The sequence below is a fragment of the Carettochelys insculpta genome, chromosome 7, assembly GCF_033958435.1.
Source record: "Carettochelys insculpta isolate YL-2023 chromosome 7, ASM3395843v1, whole genome shotgun sequence".
Lineage (NCBI taxonomy): Eukaryota > Metazoa > Chordata > Testudines > Carettochelyidae > Carettochelys > Carettochelys insculpta.
In genome coordinates this window covers 71,696,553-71,718,023 of record NC_134143.1, presented here as the reverse complement: position 1 = coordinate 71,718,023, position 21,471 = coordinate 71,696,553, and the positions used below count along the sequence as shown (strand labels likewise).

At 41.4% G+C, this 21,471-nt stretch overlaps 1 protein-coding gene across 7 annotated transcripts in view; it reads right to left on the bottom strand.

Moving 5' to 3' along the window:
- The window catches only part of NT5C2 (5'-nucleotidase, cytosolic II), a 93,838-nt gene that overhangs the window by 12,992 nt on the left and 59,375 nt on the right, over positions 1–21,471 (bottom strand). For 4 of the 7 annotated variants that reach the window (XM_074999235.1, XM_074999234.1, XM_074999236.1 and 1 more), the window contains 4 exons: positions 8,016–8,133; positions 6,354–6,449; positions 3,373–3,464; positions 3,135–3,192 (listed from right to left, as the gene is read on the bottom strand). In XM_074999235.1, the coding sequence (XP_074855336.1) occupies positions 3,135–3,192; positions 3,373–3,464; positions 6,354–6,449; positions 8,016–8,133 (364 nt within the window). The other 3 variants (XM_074999238.1, XM_074999239.1, XM_074999240.1) reach the window with 2 other exon arrangements.

The window sequence follows — 21,471 nt, the reverse complement described above, 5'->3', positions numbered from 1 at the left end:
CTCTGAGGCATCAACAGGCATGTGGACCAGGCATCCAGTGAATACAGTGTATTTAGATTTCCAGTAAGACTTTGAAAAGGTCCTCACCAAAGACTCTTAAGCAAAGTAAGCTGTCATGGAAGAAGAGGGAAAGTCCTTTCATTGCTTGGTATAGTTAAAAGATAGGAACTAAAAAGTAGGAATAAATAGTTTTCAGAATGGGGAGTGGTAACTAATGGTGTCCCCCAAGAGTCCATACTCAGACCAATCCTATACAACACATTCATAAATGATCTGGAGAAAGGGGTAATCAGTGAGGGGGCAAAATCTGCAGACAATACAAAACTGCTGAAGATAGTTAAGTCCAAAGCAGACTGTGAAGAACTTCAAAAAAATCTCACAAAACTAGGCAACTGGGCAACAGAATGGCAGATGAAATCTAATGTTGGCAAATGCAAAGTAATGCACATTGGAAAACACAATCCCAGCTATACATATAAATGACAGGAACTAAATTAGAGTTTGAGAGCCTAAGTTAGAGAGATCTTGGAGTCATTGTGGTTAGTTCTCTGAAAATATCCATTCATGTGCAGTGGTAGTTTAAAAAAACAAAACAAACCAGAATCATTAAGAAAGAGAAAGAGAGTAAGAAAATATCTTACTGCCTCTATATAAATCCACAGTATGACCACATCTTCAATACTGTGTGCAGATGTGGTTGCCTCATCTCAAAAGAGAGAGACTGGCGATGGAAAAAGTTAAGAAAAGGGCAACCAAAATCATTAGGGGCATGGAAAGGCTGCCATGTGACCAGAGATTAATAAGTCTGGGACTTTTCAGCTTGGAAAAGAGATAAGAGTGGATGTGATAGAGATCTATAACATTATGACTGGTGTGGAGAAAGTGAATAAAGCAGGAGTTATTTACTCCTTCCCATAACACAAAAACTAGGAATCACCAAATGTAATTAATAGGTAGCAGGTTTAAAACAATTCAGGTACTTTACACACAATGCTTTCTCTCCCCACCCACCCCCGCCCTGCCCTTATTAGAGGAGGTTGTGAAGGCCAAGAATATGACATGGTTCAAAAAGGAATAAGATAAATTCATAGGGGATGGCTATGAGCTGGGATGGGTAGAGATAGTGTTCCTTAGTCTGTTTGACAGAAGCTGGGAATGAGCAACAGGGGATAGATCACCTGAGGATTACGTTTTCTGTTCATCTCCTCTGGGGCACCTGGCAATGGCCACTGGAAGACAGAATGCTGGGCTAGATGGACATTTGGTCTGACATAGTATGGCCTTTCTTATGTTTTAGAAAGTAAATTGGTATTGCTGACTACCTTCTTTCATAACCCAAGAAAGGGATACTCAGTAAAATTCATGATCATATTGAACATCGATAAAAGGTAAGGTATTTAAAAAAAAAACAGTGCATAACTGTTCATAGTTAATCTGTGGAACTCATCACCACAAGATACCACTGAGGCCAAGATTTTACATATGCAGGATTCAAAAAAAGATTTTATATATTGGATATAAAACCTCATGCTTTGGGGCATAAGACAATCATTAAAAGATACAGGTCAAAAAGAAACTCTAGTATGAGCAAATTATTCTGTAATTCTCTATTGAAGTGTACTAGCCATTTTCAGAGATGGGGCACTGGACCAACTGGATGGACCACTGGACTTGCCCAAAATGTCCATGGCAAAACTGCACAAGCATTTAATCTTTACCTTCCAAGAAGTTAATACATGAAATTGCTTCATATCATGTGAATCATTCATGTAGCTGCATCCAGGTTTGCTATCTTAAAATGTAACCCACTGCTTCTAACATACATCTCTTGCAAGCACATGTAAATACTGATGCGTTTTATCCTCCTGGAAAATAACATGTATCTCACTGCTCCTTTTTTAAACCAAAAAGCACTGATACCGCATTACACAGGAACAACTGTACAATGACAGAAGCTGGTTCACATATATGACAGAGGAAAAAGAAAACTTGCATTTCCAGCTTCAAAAAGCTTGCTATGAAAAGCAAATTGAAAATCACTGTAAAAATTTGGAAAATGTGGCCTTTAAAATTATAGAACTCAGACTTAACATTTTAGACGACTCTTTCATTAAATGAATCTTATTTTCTTAATCAAATCCATGTCATTAGCATATTTCACTATGAGTGAACATGGGTCTATACTACGAAAATGTTAAAACTACGATATGGGGAATCTGAGTGGCTCTGGTAATTGGCCTTGGGAGTTCTGGCTCTAGGATACTGGTTCAAATACAGTTCTAATTGGTAGGCATTGAGAATGGATATCTTAGAGCTGTTGGGTGGCCACTCTGTTTGCAGTGACCTTGTGGTTTCATTTCACAAAGATCACAAGCTTTCACATCATCAAAGCACTGACTCGTTTGATGTTATTTAAGTCTTAGCAGAGGGACCAAGACTAGAGTAAAAAGTGGAAATTAACCATTCATTCCATTCATATCTACAGACTGTCTCTCCACAGCGAAGTTGTGGAGACCAGTGCAGGTACACAGTGAGAGAAGACTTGCATTGCCAGTGTCTTTAGAACATCCAATTTGTCTAGGCTTTCAGACTCCAACAATGTTAATAGACACGTCTCATCAACACGGAATTCCCTTTCACATTAAAAAACTAAAAAGGATTGATCTTATTCCCATGGATGTCAATGGACAGGCTTGGTAGAGCAGCTTAGCAATGTATTATGCATCCATTGTTTAAAACAGGGGTCAGCAACCTTTCCGAGGTGGAATGCCAAAATCTGACCTTTGACCTCTATGTACAATCCAAATGCCAGTGATGTTTTTTAAAGACATTAGTAGTCGTACTTAGAACAGCTTCCTTAGTGCATAAATTAAGATGTGCAGCTTTACCATTTAGGTGGTGGTTGGTAGCATTAGCTGGTCTTATATTAATCCCCAGGTGGCACAGCTTTGAGCAAGCTTACAGATGGCATGGGAGAGAAGAGGTGGACCTGAGTTCCCACCTCACATGCTGATGAAAATTGGCTCGTGCACCACCCTTGGAAACTGTGCCAGGGGTTGCTGGCCCCTTATTTAAAACATACATTCAGGACTGCACTATACCATAAGTTTTAGAAAATCAGGCAATATACACACCTTGAATATCTGTCACAGTTAGTGAAGAAATCTATTAGGCATGCCAGCAGGTAGGTCTCTGCAAAGAAACAAAACAGCAAGAGCTACATCATAAAATTACTTCGGGGTAGGAGTCTGGAGGAAGAGAGATGTATGTGTAACTCAAAGCACACCAGAATTAGAGGTCCCCAGCTGCTGTCAGGAAGTCAATGGCAACTCTCATTAATTTCAGTGATGAAGGATCTAACTAGGGACTTACCTGGTAGATTAAACAGCGTGTTCAGAATATAAAATCTGTCTGTGTCATCCCTCTGAATAAATTTATTTGGGTACTGCTCCCGAATTTCTGGTCTGAAAGGAAATGACGGTAAAGAGAAAAATTGAATAAAACAACAGCATACACTGTAGTTCTTTGAATATTATTATAAAAGGGATAATTAACTCAAGATTCTCTCAAGCTTTAATCAACACCTAGTTTTACCATGATGAGGTGGAAATTAACAGTGAGTTGGGTGATGCAAAAGAAAGAACAGAATTCACTTCACACTTCATAGCTGTGCTGCCTTTAGGCAGGCAAAAACTACACCCTTTTCACACAGTCAACAGATCTGACAGGGAAGTAGATTGGCTGAGTGACCCTGGCCTTACCTCAGCCACAGAGCTGATAGCCAGAGGTATACGCAAATCCACAGCATTTTTATTGATTGTTTCAACTTACACTGATTAAATGTTCCCCTAGTGTCTATAGCTGTGTCTACACTAGCCACCTTTTTTGAAGGGGGCATGTTAATCAGTCTGAATGGAGAATAGTAATGAAGAGCTGCAATGAATATACAGCATCCCATTAGTCTGATTCTCCCCACAGCATCTTCAAAGTGCCAGCATGCCGTGTAGCCATGGGCACTTCAAAGTACCTGTGAACCTTTGAAATGTCCTTACTCCCCAAGGGCACTTCAAAGGTGTGCAGGTACTTTGATGTACCCACGGCTACATGGCATGCCAGCACTTTGAAGTTGCCAACTTTGAAGTTGCCATGGGGAGAATTAGCTTAAATGAGGTGCTGCATATTCGTCACAGTACTTCTTTAGTATTCTCTGCTCAGGCTGATTACCATGCCCCCTTCGAAGAAGGGAGCTAGTGTAGACACAGCCCATGTGTTTTTTTAAACATCTACATGCAGCTTTCTTCAGCAATGTGAAAGGTTGTTCTGTTGGAGTCTATAATGAGGCTCTTCACAATTAAACAGCAAGGTGGCAACATTTCAAAAGTAATTATTCTCATTCTCTTAAAAATAATTTTAAGTGATCACTGGCAGAATTATGCTACTAGCTTTCAAAGCATGCCATTACATACGTAGTAGGGCCAAATGCAGGGCACATTTACACCTCTCCAAGCCCACCAGAGTCTGTGAAGACTATATGTACATACAAGAGCTTTGAGAACACATCTGATCTTTCATTTTTAAGGTTTTTACTTTCTACTGCAGAGACTTGCTAGCTTGAGATGAGTTTTTCAGAAGGCCTGTCTGATGACCTCTTCAGGATTCCTGTTCAGTTGCTACTGAATTTAACTATTCCTCCATTCCATCAATTCTAATCTCATATTATGAGTTTAGGAACTTATCTGGACAATTTTGCATCCAGTACTGCACTCCCGTTTTCTTACTTAAACTTTCCACTTTTTTTTTTTTTTTTTTAAAAGTATGGCTGATGTATAGCAGCAGCTATAATTTCACCTGGAGTTGGTTGAGCCAAATGTCTGCATCAGGAGTAGCAGAATTTATTGCAGAAAAACGCCACCTTCATATTTATAAACTGGCAGTGTTTGACTGTCTATCACGAGGAGCTCCACTTGCACACAAGGGAGTCCTTGATTTTCCATTTGTGCATTAGATAGCTGCATCTATCGTGGTTGGTTCGAATCCATGTCAGGGTTGACCAAAATGCCCATGGAAGGTCAAATCCAGGAACACTCTTTGTAGGATCAGGCACAAGCTACTTTTAAGTCTTGTTTAGCCCAATGTGCTTTCTAAGCTTCCTTCTGATCATAGCCTGATTGCATGAGGCTAAACAAATGTTCCCAGAAAAGTATGCAGGACTTAAAACATTGCAGGGGAATGGGGTATAGAGGGGCATTGTCAAGGTCTTGATGAATAGGAAGACATCTGTTTCTTGGATTTAGGACCTACTTCTGTGATTTCCACTCCATATAGCTGATGTAGTGGGTTTTACCCATGAAAGTTTATGCCCTAATAAAGCTGTTAGTGTTTAAAGGTACCATAGGACTCCTAGCTGTTTTTCCTGGATTTGTTCAACTTTGCAGAGTGCTGCAACAATTTGGTATATCAGCAGGGAAGCGATGTTAGACAGGATAGGTACTTGTGGTGTTGGAGTCAACTTAAGTGTTTCTGTGATGCACCACATCACTGTACTCAGCTGGATATCCACAAGGCATTGGTGGCTTCATCTGCTCCATACCAGAGCACAATACTCAGCTAGTGAATATACAAGTGATGTATCCTGATGCTGATGCAACCCAGGTTGTACCCTGTTAATTTCTGGATTATGTTGGCTTTCACTTTTATATTTGTAGCTACTGTCTCAAGATGCTCATGGAAAGAAAGGGTGTAGTCGAGTTTCACTCCAAGGTATGCTGGAATGTAATCATGTTGTGTTCTTACATCAGAAAGCTATCATCAGTGTGCTTTTAACATTCTTAGTATGGAGATGAAATGTGCTTACTATTGTTTTTCTAGGATTTGGTTTGAGCCTCCATTTCCTCCCTGCTGACAGTGGAATGTTCTCCTCAGTACAATCCTTCACCGCTTTTAAGCAGAGACTGGTGAGCTGAACCATATGCAGTTGTTCGTACTATGCAGACTTCTGCTTGTTCCAGAGAGGGCTGACACAACTGAACTATTTTACTTGATGACAGGATGCTGACATTGAATAACCCCACACAGGGAAAAAGCGCCCCGCCCCAGTCCTATACATTCTTCCCCAAACCATGTCCTAAACTATTTCCAATATTCTAGAAAATATAAGCCTCTCTGTACTATCCTGACTCTTCTTCCTAACCTGGAAATACCATTAACTTCAGAACACGCAAAATTTCTTATATGTAAATGGAATCTGTAAAAATAAAAAGCAGCATCTCTTTTATCAACTAATGGCCTGCTTTCCTTATGGTGTGTTAAGCCAGAACCAATGACCAATGAATGGGCAGGTTGTCAGTACTCACCCTCTCATGAAGTTAAAGCCATGTGCACACACTAGGATGTTCCCATAGGCATCAACTTTCAACAGGTTTCCATAAAGTGTATCAAATACCAGGCCTCTGTCAAGGAAAGAATTTAAGATGCGAAATCAGAAACATGCTGAGGAATGACCTACTAAGAACAAAACTAAAAATTGGCTCCGCATGTGCTTTTCTGAAGCAGAACATTCGAACCAGTTCTTTTATGTCCCATTCAAAACAATCTAATACTGGGGGGTGAGATTGTGCTGAGTTCTAACGTGTCCTAACATATCCTATTGGGCTGTGGCATCACCTTTTCCAACCCTTCGTTGCCAGGCTGAAATGTGTAACTGACCTACTCTCACAATGGATCTTAAAACAGGATCATTTTATTCATCTGAAAGCTTAGCTATATATTCATCAGGGAAGGTGTGTAGATCTCAGGCTTCTTCTAGTGATTCCTGAGAATTCCACTGGGATGCAATGGAGCACTGACTGGGGGAAGGAACCTCTCCAGTTCTGTGCATCTCTCTGCTGCATTTACAACAGCGAGACATACCCTGTCACAGCTGCAAAAAAAAAAAAAAAGTCATTCCTACCACCAATTTGAGGACTACATCTTTTCTTGGGAAACCGCATTAGATATTTCTGCTCATTTGTCCAGTCACTAGTCTTTGGGAAAAGGTGATGCCATGACTGCTGGAAACATTGGGCTCTCTTGCTGTAAGTTGTTCTCACAGAGGCATCCTTTCTTTCTCCTCCCCATGAAGGCAGTGAATTGACTGAACATGCTCAGTGGAATCTTCCTGACAGCTTCACTATGGGCCACCTTCCTAAAATGGACATAACAATGTGTGACAGTAGGCTCACTACCACTCAAGGCGTGAGGAGTAGAGGGGAGTCATCTACCAGACTGAAAACCAGAGTTCAGCAGCCAGAGTCCCACTGCTGACATTTTAGTAAACAATCCATAGAAGCCTCCACAGGAGCCAGTACAACTAAGGCATGAATGGAAACAACTTTCAATATTTTAGGGACACATCAGATTAAAAGCTATCAAAGACAAACTTCCTTACCTCTGCTACCAAGACACTATTCAAAAGTGTCAGAATTTAAAAAAATTAAATTTATTTTGGATGAATCTTTGCAAACAAACTTTCTGCATTTAATTCAGTTTGAACAGTTCAACATAACTAAACCCATTTTATTTTTCTTCACAATCAATTTCACTTGCAGGATCTCTATTGCACACCAGAACTTTGCTGCAGTATTTGGGTTTCCAACACAATGAAGGAATTCTTTATTTCAAAATATTTAAAATAATTTATTGAACATTCAAGCAGCCTTATAATCTGTAAAACTATTCTCACAACCCCACATTTTGAGAACGAAGTAATGTTCTTGCTTTATAGGTCTTTTGAGCAACTGTTTCAGCAGACCTCTTTCACAGCATTCTCATTCTTTGTTGGCATATCTGTTTGTACAAAAATTCTGCACAAGGGATGTCAGTCACTGTAGGTCAATTAGGGAAATTTACTGAAGTTCTGTGCACAACTGCAGGCTTAAAAGGGACCCTCTGAAAACTTGACATTTCATGTCTATGAACTTCACAGAATAAACATTCAAAGCCACAACAGACTGAGTCAATATCTCTTAGTCATTTACCTTGTAGGGAATGCAGGATCATAAACAAAACTGAGCAGCTCATGAGGGTATCCAATGGAAACTAATCTTTCTACGGTCAGGTCGAATCCAAGAGATTCATATTCAGGGGATTTATACACTGTACCAAGATGAGATTCCAGTTAGAAAATACAGAACTAGATCATGGTTAAACAAGAAGGCAATTACAATTTTATTCCATTCTCTCTCTCCCCTCTTCCATGCTACAACACTCAGTTCTGCCATTATTTTGCTTTCCTATTTCAGATTCACTTGCTCCAGTGCTTACAGAGATTCATGGGATTAAGAACATGCTAGAGGCCATTTGCAGAATGGAAATGCAGTTCACATTTCAAAAGCAAAATGCACCAGATGAAATTTAAGTCAGCCCATCAGAGTGCTTTGCCTCAGAGGAAATATATTCCAAACAGCTTCTCCTTTTCTTCCCCTACCCTATCTATACACATGTATTAGAGACAGGGAGTCAAACTATTGCTGTTACTTTGGATGCAATTCCACAGCCTAATATTAGTGTCAGGAATTCAGCTAGGAGGTGTTTGTAAGTATTGTAGGCTATGACGATGTCCACAGAAAATACAATAATTAGGCTAGCATATAACTTGTTAATAAAACTATACGGTACTGAAGAAACCTGTAAGATATTACCTTCTTGCATCAAAATGTTAAGATTTTAAACTATGTTTTTTTAAAAAAATATTTAATTTATAAAACATAGCTTCGCTCAATGCAGAGAGAATGTATTTATTTAACAAATCTTAAGTTCATTCCATGATCATTTTATGGTTTCATTGTATTTCGGTGGACAGTATGTTGAGGTTTGCTGCATGGAAAACAGTCACACTCTCAGAATCTGGCCCTAAAATGCACTTACATTGAGTAATTCCCATTGTAATTAATTGAAATATATATTTTAAGTAGTACACACTGTATTACTGATTTGGAAGCCGCAGATGTGTGGGTCATACACATATATCCTATTTGCATGGTAAGCTCTTCAGAACATAGACATTCTTTACTGTAAGGTGCCCAGAACATCTGTGGGAGTCATAAAAATGCTAACAATAAAAAAATACACCTACAGTCTCCAAAGCATTACTACAGGTAAGAAAAACAAGCTGTGGAAAAGGGAGACCAAGGCAGAGAGGAGAAAACTTATACATGAAACTACTGAAAAAAGATGGAAAAGGAAAAAGATCATGAAGGAAAACCAGGATGTCAGGCAAGGACAGAGTACAGGTTATGGTGTCTGTAATAAGGAACCACATATAACCAAATTGAGCAAACTGATTTTTGGTTTCCAAGGGAAAAAAAACTTGTCAGTTTCTAACCAAAGAAAATTTTTTTTTCAATTTTTTTCAACTAAATAAATTGAAAAAATATTGTTCGGGTTAAATTAAATGTTAACTTAAATTGACATTTTCAAGATAAAATGGAACTGACATTTTCAAAATGAGTCATCGTAATAATCACAAAACTTCTGCTTTCAGGTTTTACTTGGCAAAAACAATTACCAACCTGACTCAAATTCACAAATAGTTTCAGTTTCCCCCAAGACTGCATTTGTCAGTAAATTTACTATTTGCCAAAAGGATTTTGCCCAGCTCTACAGTCACGTGTGTCTTCCCAGGTATTCATTTGGCTGGCAGAAATCTAAGAATTGTATTTTATAGCAAAGGCTTATTTTCACTCAGAAAACAATCCGTTCCAAGCTTGAACACACTCCTAAAGCTAATGTATTTAATAGTAAAGGATATCTAAAAGTAATAATGTAGTTAACAAAATAGTCAAGTTTTTACTATACTAGAGGTAAACATACAATAAGGTATGACATTTGATGCATAGGACTGTCCCTGTCCAGTAGAAACAGACAGGTTAATTGTTTCGTGGGTGGGAACAAAAGGCAGAAATAACTAATATAAATGAGAGCACAGGATTGAGCAGAAAAGCCTGGAATGTGATCTAAGTGCTAGTGAGTAGAAGGAGGTCAGTCTAGAAACAGCACAGTAAAGATCATGAAAGATCAGTCTAGATGAAGGGCTGACCGATAACGGCAAATTGTAGCCAGTGGTGCCCCCTGTAAGCAAGCACTTGGGTGCCTACCCAGGAGAGATTCAGGTGCCACCCAGCTGATTAGCAGAGCACCAACAGCCACCACAACTGGCAGCAAGTGTTTCTACTGGTGGTGCACATCTGCATGTTTTGGTGCACATAAAATTTATTCTGCCCATGGGATGGAAAAATGAGAAGGAGCACAGGTATCTGGGCAAGACAGACTCCCAGGATTCCCCATTTATTAAAGCAGCATAGGACAAAGACATGCCTAAGCTATTCTCAGGGGCAATGCTAGAGCGAGCTTGTGGGGCCTACAGCCATCCCAAATTTGCCTTCCCAGATGTGGGAAGAGCTGTGGCTGCTGGCCAGGCTCCAAACGACCGACATGCACTTTTCCTTCCCCAGGTTGACTTGCTCTCACTTCCCTCTGCTGTTTGCTGTGGCCTGCAACCAGCCAGGTCAAGGAGACCGGGGCCTTCAGGCCTCACACATCGGATCTCCAGAGAGGCGGCTTAAACTTTTGGCCTATTCTGGAAAAAAAACATCTTTCATTTGGTCACTGTTGCACTAAAGGACCCCCTGACAAATTTGGAGCCCTGGCACAGTCAGTTCTCCTGCTGATGCTGGCCTCAGCCAGATCTGCGACAATGGCCCCTCAGTAATAGGCAACACAGAAGCTGAAAGCCTCAGGTTTACACTTGTCTCCCCTACTTTGGGAAGGTGATCCAGGGCTGGCAAGGCACTGAGGGAGTTCACCTGATGCAAGGGGTGGCTGTGCCTGAGTGGGTCTCTATTGAACTTGGGTGTGTGAACAGGGAGCCTGTATGCTGGTGTCTCTGACTCAGGAATGGTAGCTGCTGGTATGCTGAACAAGCATCACGCTCCTAAAGGGTCAATTTAGAGACAGTGTGCTCATACATTCACTTAGGTTCCAGCAATCTTCCAGGCAGACTCCCCACAACACACACACAGTCTGCCTCCCACATTCTCTCAACACAGACACACACACACTCGCACAATTGTCCAGGCACACTCCCCCAACACAAACTGTAAAATTATACGATATGAAACATGGGGGGTGAGCACCTTCCTAAAAGGCTCCCCTGAGGCAAGGGCATTTTCAGCTGCACCCAGCCAGCTCTGGGAAGCAAGCTCACATCTATGTCCAGCTTGTTGTGTCGGGTTGGATTTGTCTCCTGAATCAGGGGCCCTCCTGCCCTGCCCAGTTCCATCCCACCTCCCCATTCCCAGCATAGGCCTCCTTGCCACAGTGCCCACTGCAGCTGCACATGCAGCGCAGAGCAGTGTTTGAGTAACATCTCCTATAGCACCTGTGCTGAGTTAACCTTCTCTACCACTAAAATCAGTTGATCCAGACTGGAAGATTTGGAGACTCAGAGTCGTATTACAGCAACTTCCACTGTGGTCAAATACCCCACTTTACTCACTTCATAGGCTAGATGAAATTTAAAAGCAATATGTCTGTATATATATTTTATTCCTCTTTTGAGGATTACATAAAACACATAAGTGTGTCATGTTAAAAAATAAATAGGTATGTGCTCCCCCCAGGTGCACAACACAGCTGCCCCTCCATTTTCTGCCTAGTTCACTTCAGTCCCCATCATCCACCAGTTTGAAGCAGGAGTCATCTGATTATTCAGACAAAACAAATTCTTTTAACAATGCTGTGCTATTTCACCTTGGTAATCTGGCCGAATTCCCAAAGGAATTGTAATTTCTCTTGCTGTACAGAATGCTACTATTCTCTTCTTCTAAAAATCCTGTAGCATTACATTGCTGCTACAGAAGCTTGTCCGATAAAAGGTCCCACCTTGTCTGTCTAATATCCTTGGACTGGAACAGCTATCATAGCACTTCAAACAGGAGCAGTTGCCATTTCTGGAGCCTAGAGATGGTTGTAGAGACCCCTACAGACACAAGTACAATCTGAAAAGTACTTTGGGATCCGCTTTAGGCAAACAAAAGATTCAGGGTCAATCCAAATGGTACACGACCACGAAAGCTTAGCTGCTGCTAATACAATGCTACCTTTCAAAGAACATAATTATTTTCTCTATCTATCTTTAAGGCGGAAGGGGAATGGTTTCACATATTCTATGCACATCATGTAACCCATAAAACACCCTTATTCAATTTTTTTATGCACTGCAGTCCCCTTTCCAATCTACATCCATCACTAAGACCTCCCTCCTAGCCTATGAAAGCAGCTGAAAAGCCAAAAGGAGAAAGCTTGCTGCACAGGACTAAACAGAATTCCTAGGCCACGTCAATACAAGGAATCAAATCCAGATCTGATTAGGTGGTACAACCACAAGGCTGTCCCTCAACTTTTTCCAATTCATATTCTCACCTATAAACTTTGGATTTGCTTGCCTCTGTGACCCAGCCTTGTTTAAAACCTAAATCACTAGCTCATTCAAAGATTGTTTGGATGTCATCCCTAAAGACGCCTGGAAAATAAGTGTCTTCCTCCTCGTCTAAGAAATAAACAGACCCATTGGAAATCAGACTCTTGGAAGATGCAAATGGACTATAAACAGTGTTCTCCAATTACTGTGATGTTCTCCAGATACACTTTCCCTTAATTAGACAGCTGGGAATGGATTCAGAGTTCTCCAAACCCACACGCCCCATTTTGACAACACTCTACACCACAGTACAGACTATATCAACCAGTATGAGCTACAAGCCACTGACATTTTCACACAAGCTGTGTACTTGCTCATTTTGGTAACATGAGCTAGGCAAGTGATCCACCTATTTGAGATAAACCCTGTGAACAGGATACTGATGCAGCAACTACCATGTCACAACACCGGGTAACATTCATATTATATAATCTCTATCTACATACACATGTGGCAAACTGGGAATTTTCTGTAGTATTTTTAGGAAACCTGTGTGTGCCTCAGTTTCCCTCTGCACTTAACACTTTTTCCTCCACTGGGTGACAGTGCAAAGTCTGTTCTCAGAGGCAGGACAGGACATGAGGTACGGGCGTCACCTTGGAGTCTTGATAACAGCGAACAGGATCGTTGCGAAATTGTCTGGAACTTGGTGAAAGCGACCTCCCAAAGTAAGCCCATTGATAACTTGAAAACAATGACCAAGATGAAGGAGGCTCCTCCAGCAGGGAAACTAAGTAGAGACTGCAACTCTAGAACGAAGGACTGAGATCTGATCAGGAGATGATAAAATCTGGGGGTTCTAGAGGAAACTATGTCCTTTCTTCTGGGAGACAGACACGAACCTAAAATGTAAACCACTGCAGGTCGGCTGGTGGTTTGCTCTAGCTTGAGCAAAACAGGCTGTGCTTTAACTTTTATTTCCCTTTGCCAAGCTGGGGGCTTCCGGGTCTGTGTTCCAGTTGACTAATAAATCCTACTCTGTTCTGAAAAATGTGTTGGGTGTCACTGCAATACTTGATTGGTTAAATTAATCCCTGCAGAATGGAAAACTCTCTAACTAGGACTCTGTCTCAACTGGACTTGCTGGGCAGAGCTCATGGGCAGGAGTGCTGGAGTCCAGAGGTTCAGCCTACGAAGCAGTTGAGGCTGGGAGGCCTACCCTGAAGCTAAAGAGTGGGGCTTTGTCCCACTGAAGCAGTTCCTCCAAGAGACTGTTAAAAGTTAGGGCATAGTACCAATCCCAGGGATCCATGGCAATGTACTAGTGTACTCAGGACTGATGTGTTTTTATATCTTATTCTGCTCAGTCATCTGTGCACAAATTTAGCAGTAAGGAGCAATCTGCAGCTGGATGACTAAAAAAAGAGAAAAAAGTAATTAAATACTTTCCTGTAAATCCCCCGAAGCCCTAGTCATTGTGGCCACAGGTACAGACTAATTGGGGGATACAGATGCTTGCCATGCAGAATCCGTTGTGCTGCGAGCTCCCACACATTTGACAATGCCCCACCTCTAAGCACCCACAAGTATTGACAGGTGAAATATGCACAGCCACCAAAACACAACCATTCAATCTTCCACTTGTTTCTGCTGGTCTCTTAGCTTTACTGTATGATAATTACAGCAAATATAAGCACATATTACATTTTTTCATACTGACCACCTATATCTTGACAAACATGTCAGTCCCCATAGACAAAAGGACAAGTTATTTTAAAGGTCTGTGTCCTGCAACAGACAAATGCTTCAGCAGCTCAGGGCAGTCAGTGCGCAGTGTTCAGGGTTATGTAACAATGGATTGCAAAAGAACAATTAAAGCTTGGAAAACGGAAGCCAGCCGAGAACCCTTACAACTTCCCCTTAACATTATCATTTGCCACCAAATTACACTGTTGAAAGTTCAAAAGCAGTACCATAGAACTGAATGTTGTAGGCTTTAAGACAGTGATGATTGTGGGCTTCCCTTCACGGTACGTATTAGAATGTGTTGGAATGAAAAGGAGTTGTACAGTAACGTATGGAATTCTCATGCACTTTACTGTGGATTCTGGATGGTTGGGGGATTTTTTTTTTTCTTGGTTTTTTTACCTTTGCTGCCAAGACACAAACGGTAGCAATTTTATAGCCTTCCTGAAAAAGAAAAAAAAAATCTCTACAGAGGCTCCAGCTTGTGCAAAATGCTGCTGCCAGGTTTTTAACTCACATGAGGCAGATGCAGATGCAGAGTGTCACTCCAGTCTTGAAGGAGTTACACTGGGATCCCTGTTAAAAAAAAAAATCAAACTGTTTTTAAAACCGCGACAGCGCTGCACCATTTGGGATCTGAATGTTTGCTGGAGCTGTTGCCTTCCAAGAGCTTGAAAGCCAGTCTGCCGGCTGGTCCACAATACTGCTCAAAATTGATTTACAGAGGAGGTACAGTTAGTAGTTATACATCTTACAAGCAAAATTCTGGCCTTCACGTCACAAACCAGTCTTATATCAATTCAGCGATATTCTGTTGGCATGACAAGCTACCCAAGTGTTGGAGAGAGAGATCCCTCGAGCGTCTCCCAGAGGAAGATATACTCTACTCAGGAACAGCCTTTGCTCTGTGTGGCTTAGGGCTCTGTCATTACTGACCATACCTGATTTGGTGTCAGGTTATTATGTAGCCTGGTGCCATCTTTCTCCTGTTAAGATTATTTCATTCCCTTCGCACTCACCACTCTTCTGCAGGTTATCAGAGAAGATATCCCCTATGTGGATCTGAGAGTAGAATGTTGCCCTAAATCTGGGCTCTGCTCCCATCAAGAACCTAATGTACTGATCAATCTAACTCATGTACTTCAAAACTTAAATCCTACTCTTTACACCTAGACTTACCTAGATAGCAAGTTTGGTCTTTTCTGTGCAAAGCATTTTGGAAGCATACGTGACACTGTACAGCACTGGTTAACATGCATACATGGTAAAGAGAATGAGAACCATTCTGCAACATACAAATATCCACCAAGGAATGGGAAACAACTTTTGAAGAAATTCAAACGAATGACTCAGCTGCTTTCGAGTGGGTTTCAAAGAGGCCCCTACCTAGCAGTTAAGGTATATACCACTACCACTAATACTTGTAAAAAAATAATTTTGTAATAACCGTTTTGCAGCAACTTGCATGGTTCAGGAAATTTGAGGTGTGTTGGATTTGGGGAGGACCAGTAGACAGCTCTTCAGGATCTGCATATTTCCTTCTTTACGTCCCCTGCTGCACACTCAAAGGTACCATGTGGAGACCATGGTGTCCTTCCACTTAAGGTGTAACATGGCTTCTTCCAGAGCCTGTCAACACCCTTCATGGTTTGGTCAGAGGAGATCACGTTAGGATGGGGTAAAATGCTTTTTCCCTTACCAGAGCACAGCCTCCACATTTTGTGCCACTCCATGTTTGCTGTTTTATGAAAATTATTCCATAAATTAATTTGCACATTCATGAATACTTTGTGGATAGCCATAAGGTGCTGGCGAAAGGTGTTTGACTAACAGTAGTAACAACAAGTCTGACTCAAAAGGGCCTGGGGCTCCCAGTACTCTCCAGCTGGGTCTGAGGACTTGAGAAGGGAAACCAGTATGCTGAACGCTGGGCACCACTGAGGGCTGGCCCCCCAGATCCACCCCTTCCACCCATGGCCCTGTCCCTTCTGAGAGTAAAGAGCCAGCCACTCTCATCTCCCATCCCACTGCTTTACCCACAGTCTCAGCAAGTCAGTTGGACCCCCTGGTCACAGTAGCCACGACCAGCTCTGAGCATCAATTGCAGCTCAAGCACTTCTGCTTCCCAGAGCTCAGCTGAAGGTATTACATTTACTTCAGACTGTGGGAACATGAGAAAGGGTGCTGGCTCTGCACATAAGGTGCATTACAGTTGGTGAGTTTTCTAAACATACTTGGACCAGGTGTACTTCCTGCTAAAGTCAATAGGGATTAGAGGGTAAAACTGTCCCTCCAATTGCACATTAAGATATGCTTGAAGTATGTATTCCAACAGGCCAAGAGCCTCCATCAGGTGATTGTGGAAAGGAGAACAGTTCTTCCATGGAAGCATTAATACAAGGATCTGGGCTTTAACTTGAAAAAAATCATTAAAATATCAACTGAAGAGAGAAATCACCACCAAATAAAATACAACAGCAACAATAATAAAAATTAGAGTAAATGGTTTGTATATTTGCAAGTGTGTGGCTTCAATGAAAAATATCAATATAAACTGACTGGCAACCTAATCTATATTTACACACCTAAGAAAGGAGGTCTGGTTTTCAGTGGTGCTGAGCACTAACAAATTGTGTTAAAACAGTGGATGCTCAGAACTTTTGAAAATCAGGCTGCTCTTGTTTAAGGCCTCAATTCAAGCAAAGCATTTACCAATGTGTTTATGTACGTTCCTATTCAGCAAAGCATAATATCTTAACTTGCTTCACCCTAAGCGCATGCTTCAGTCTAACTTATTAAAATTAAGCACTTGATAAATGACATTACTGAATCAGGGCCTAAGTGATTTGTTCAAAGTCACACAAGAAGTCTGAGGAAACAGCCAGGAGTAGAACCCTGTTCTGACTCTTCATTTGTTGCCTTAACCACAAGACCACTCATACGAAGCTGTACAGGATGACTGATATTTCAGCCTATATTAACTCTAGTTCTCAGAGTCTTAAACATCTTCAAATGAAATCATGTTTTGTTTTTTCTTTGACTCCGTGTATATTCATTCCCAATGAGAAGAAACTGCAGGATTATTTATCATCATCTTCTTTCTTTAACAGGAAGGAAACCTTTTGGCATACTGCAGCGTCAATCAATAAGTGAGAAAAGCTCTGCTAAGTATATTTTGCTTTATTGCTTAATGTGCATCTCTCTCTCTAGGGGTTAGACCTTTTTATCCATTAATTAAGAGATCTTCTGTTGAATCACAGGGTATTTTCAAATACCCACATCTTCACCATGCAGGAACAGACATCCCTTGTAGAAACCCTGTAGTTGCAGAGACTGATGCAGTTCTGATACATATGGAAGTGGGGTAAGATTCAGAGGACCCTGTGTGGGGGTCTACATCCCCTGGGCTTCATAAAACCATGCTTTATTTGGCTTATCCAGTGAATCTGTGATCACATGGATTTACCAGATATTCATGCAGATATTCCTCAGATAAATGAGGATTTCTGCACTCCTGAGACTCCAGGAGTGGCCAGGCCCCTAGTCTCAGCACACCAATACTCTTACCCTGCCCCTTCCATGAGGCTCTGTCCCAAGGTCCCATTCCAGCTCACTCCGTTCCCCATCCCTTTGATGCTGGAGGGGTTGTGGTATGGGAGTGGGTGCAGCTCTGGGCTCAGGTTGAGTGATTTGGAATATGGGAGAGGGGTCTGGGCTGAGCTTAGGCAGAGCGTTAGTGTGCAAGAGAGTGTGGACCCTGGGAGGGAGTTTGGGTGGGCAAAGAAGGGTCCAGACTGGTGCAGGAGGTTGAGATGCAGAAGGGGCGATAGGGTGTGGGAGAACATTTGCATGCAGGGGAGGACTGAGGGCTGGTACAAGGGGTTGGGATGCAGGAGAGGATTTGGGCTCTAAGAGTGGGCTTAGGGTGCAGGCTCTGGAGGACAGTACTTCCCTTTGAAGGCTCCAAGTTCCATCTGGCAGTGCAGTGGAGCCAAAGCCGATTCCCTGTCTGCCCTACCCCCGCCCCCACTCCCCCACAGTCCTTGGCCACTCCCAGAAGTGGCCAGGACATCCCTCCCTCTGGTGCCTAGGTTGGGGCAGAGGGCAGGAAACTCTGCACACCATCCCTGCAGCTCACATTTGCTGCAGTTCCTGGCCAATGAGAGCTGTGGAGTCATTGTTTGAAGCCAAAGAAGTGCACAGAGACTGTCTCCCCACCCAAGCCTAGGGGCTGCAGAGATGGACATGCCAGATGCTTGCAGGACTGGCGCTGAGCCATGAGGGCAGACAGGGAACTTGTCTAAGCATTGGACTTTTAGCAACCAATCACCTGGTTTGGCTTTAGGCGCTTCCAAGAGATCACGTTCAATACATGAGATTCCTGACAAAACCAGTTGGGCTGACAGGCCTAGTACCTCCATTTGGCAGATTAGGCCTGGGTGGAAGATTTCTTCTCAAGCCCTTGAAAATATCCCCAGTGTACAACCCAATTAGTTAGGTCTCAATCATGCATCTGATGAGCATTTGCCTGCTCTGCCTCTCATATTCACAAAGATAAAAAGATTTGTAATAATGGGGTTTGTCACCCTTTAAGAAGCAATATGATATAATATACTCTGCAGCACTTTGCACTGTCCTATTTTTCTTTTCAGTGCTGTACATTTCTGCATAACAACAATATAAACAATCTAAAAATCCCCCACCAAAACACTGCTGTTGCAAAGTGGTAATGTCCTGCCACCCCCTGCCAATTATTTCAAGGAAACTCTATGTGACATATGGGAGATCAGTCAGATTGCAATATCAAAATAAACAGACCTGGTAAAGTGAGGTCTAAAGCCAGGGCTTCCTGGCCACAACTTGGTAACAGATTCAGCAATTTAGGGCAAAAAGGTTTCTTCTGCTGTATAAAAATGCCAGGCTTGAGGCAACATCCTTAACAACAGAGTTTTAATATGTATAGATTTGCATATGGATAAAAGCTGCTTCTTAATGGCTGCTACTCTATGGTGTGGCATCTCTGCATTTCTAGTGAATCTTCCTTCTAACTGGTCATTCTAGTAGTCTGCAGAGCATTTTTTTGAACAGGACTAATTATTTTAAATTATCATCTTGGTTTTCAAGAGTGCTTGTGTTTAGTCTAACAAAATGGAAATGTTTTGTGTTGAATTGAAGACCTTCTTCACAAACCACCCACTCAGCTATAGCCAACTGAGAATCATAGTCCTTAACTGGAATCCTCACAGCATATTCATGGAAACAGATCACCATACTAAAATATGGACTTAGCTCTCCAATAAGGAGTTAAGCAGGAGAAAGAAAAGGTTGCACAGAAAGCTCATGTTCAAATGAAACTCAATAACTTCCAAAAAGTGCAAGGAAATGGGGTTTCGAGCACTGGCCTGCTAAACCCAGTGTTGTGAGTTCAATCTTTGAGGGAGCCATTTAGGGATCTGGGGCAAATAGATTAAAAATTAAATCTGGCAGGGATGGTGATAGGGCCTGCCATGAGGGCAGCGGACTGGACTTGACTGCTCAAGGTCCCTTCCAGCTCTATGAGATAGGTACAGGATAGGTAAGATTTAACTGCCATCCAAATCCAATACCCTACAGCACCATTCATACATAAGCACTGCAACAGTTCCAATTTGCTGTTTTTCCCCACTGTTTTTATTTTCCCACAATCTCTCTGACCCTTTGAGGCATTGCTCAATTTCTCTCTGGACACACAGATTTTGAACTGGAAGGAAGCTCATGATGCAGAGGAAAGTGAACTAGAACTTCTAGGTTCTACTCCTGGCTCAGTCAGGATGAGGGGCAACTCGCTCTTTGAGATGATTTTCACAAATACCTGTGCACAAACACATGCCTAGTGTGTATATACAACCAGCACAACTGCACATACAAAACAGAAATTCACACGTTGATAAGCAGTCTCTGAGGGGTAAGATAACCGTATTAGTCTGTAGCTTCACAAAAAAAAACATGCAGTCCTATTGCACCTTAAAGACTAACAATTTTATTAATTAGGTAATGAGCTTTTGTGGGTAAGACCAAAGACGATCTTACCCACAAAACCTTATTACCTAATAAATAAAATTGTTAGTTTTTAAGAAGTTACAGGATTGCTTGTTTTTTTTTTTGATAAGCAGTTAACATATATAACTAGTCTAAAGCTTGCTAAAATATGTGATTTACAAAGCTTATTCAGAGCAATTGTGCATATAGTTATGAAAGTAAAGTTTTCGTTATACTTGTGCCTCTGGCTTCTCCATTTTCTAAATGACAATACACTCCCTATATCATGGTGTGTTTGAAGCATTATTAAAACTTGTAAAAGTGCCTTAAGACCCCAGAATAAATGGGTCTATTACAAGAGGAAAATAGTATCATAATTTATACCAGTCTAGCAAAAATCAGATCCTACCTATTTGGATGTTGAGAAGCTGCTGAACAAAGGAGGTCTTCAGCTATACTGAGACTGTGAGAACAAGGAGCAAAATAATGCAGCTTTTTAACCACAGCTTATATTCAGTGAAGTGCTACCCTTTCAACAGCTTCATTCTAACACTCTGATTCTTGAAGAAATGACACGTTGGCAGATTAGCAGTTTGTCAGTTGGTGATTTATTCGGGCACCATGACAAGCAACATGTGTTTTTCCCATGACCCACTCTCAATGTCAACACAGTACAATCCATAACTTCGATCTCAGTGTGCAGTTTTACACAATTTTATGGGACCAACTCTTACATGTAGTAATGGAAACAACACAGCCAAAATGGCTATCGTAATGCTGTTTGCATTCAACCAACCAAACATTCAAAGTAGACTAAAAACATCTTGAGCTTTGATTTGCTTTTAGTTTTAGATCACTAACTGACAAATTATTACAGATGGCCTCAACACCTTTGCCGGCCAACCTGCATGTGCACTCGTGTGAATACACAAACAGATGGCAGATGTGAAATTATATGACCACATGCACTTAGACATTCATCTGATCTTGCAGATTTAATTTTGGGAGAACTTTTGCCATATCGGTTTCTACTGTATTAATCAGTCTTGCTAACAGCATCCTTCTTTCTTTGCATTATTAATAATTATAGTTATAGAATCTACAGAAAAAAACAGGTAGCACGACCCTGAAATAAGTAAGTTGTCTAAACGTGTAGAGCTAGGTACAAAAAGCAATGGCCATTCTTAGGAAAAGGAACTGAACACCACCACCACAACACAATTTCACTATTTTCAATTGTTACATCTTGA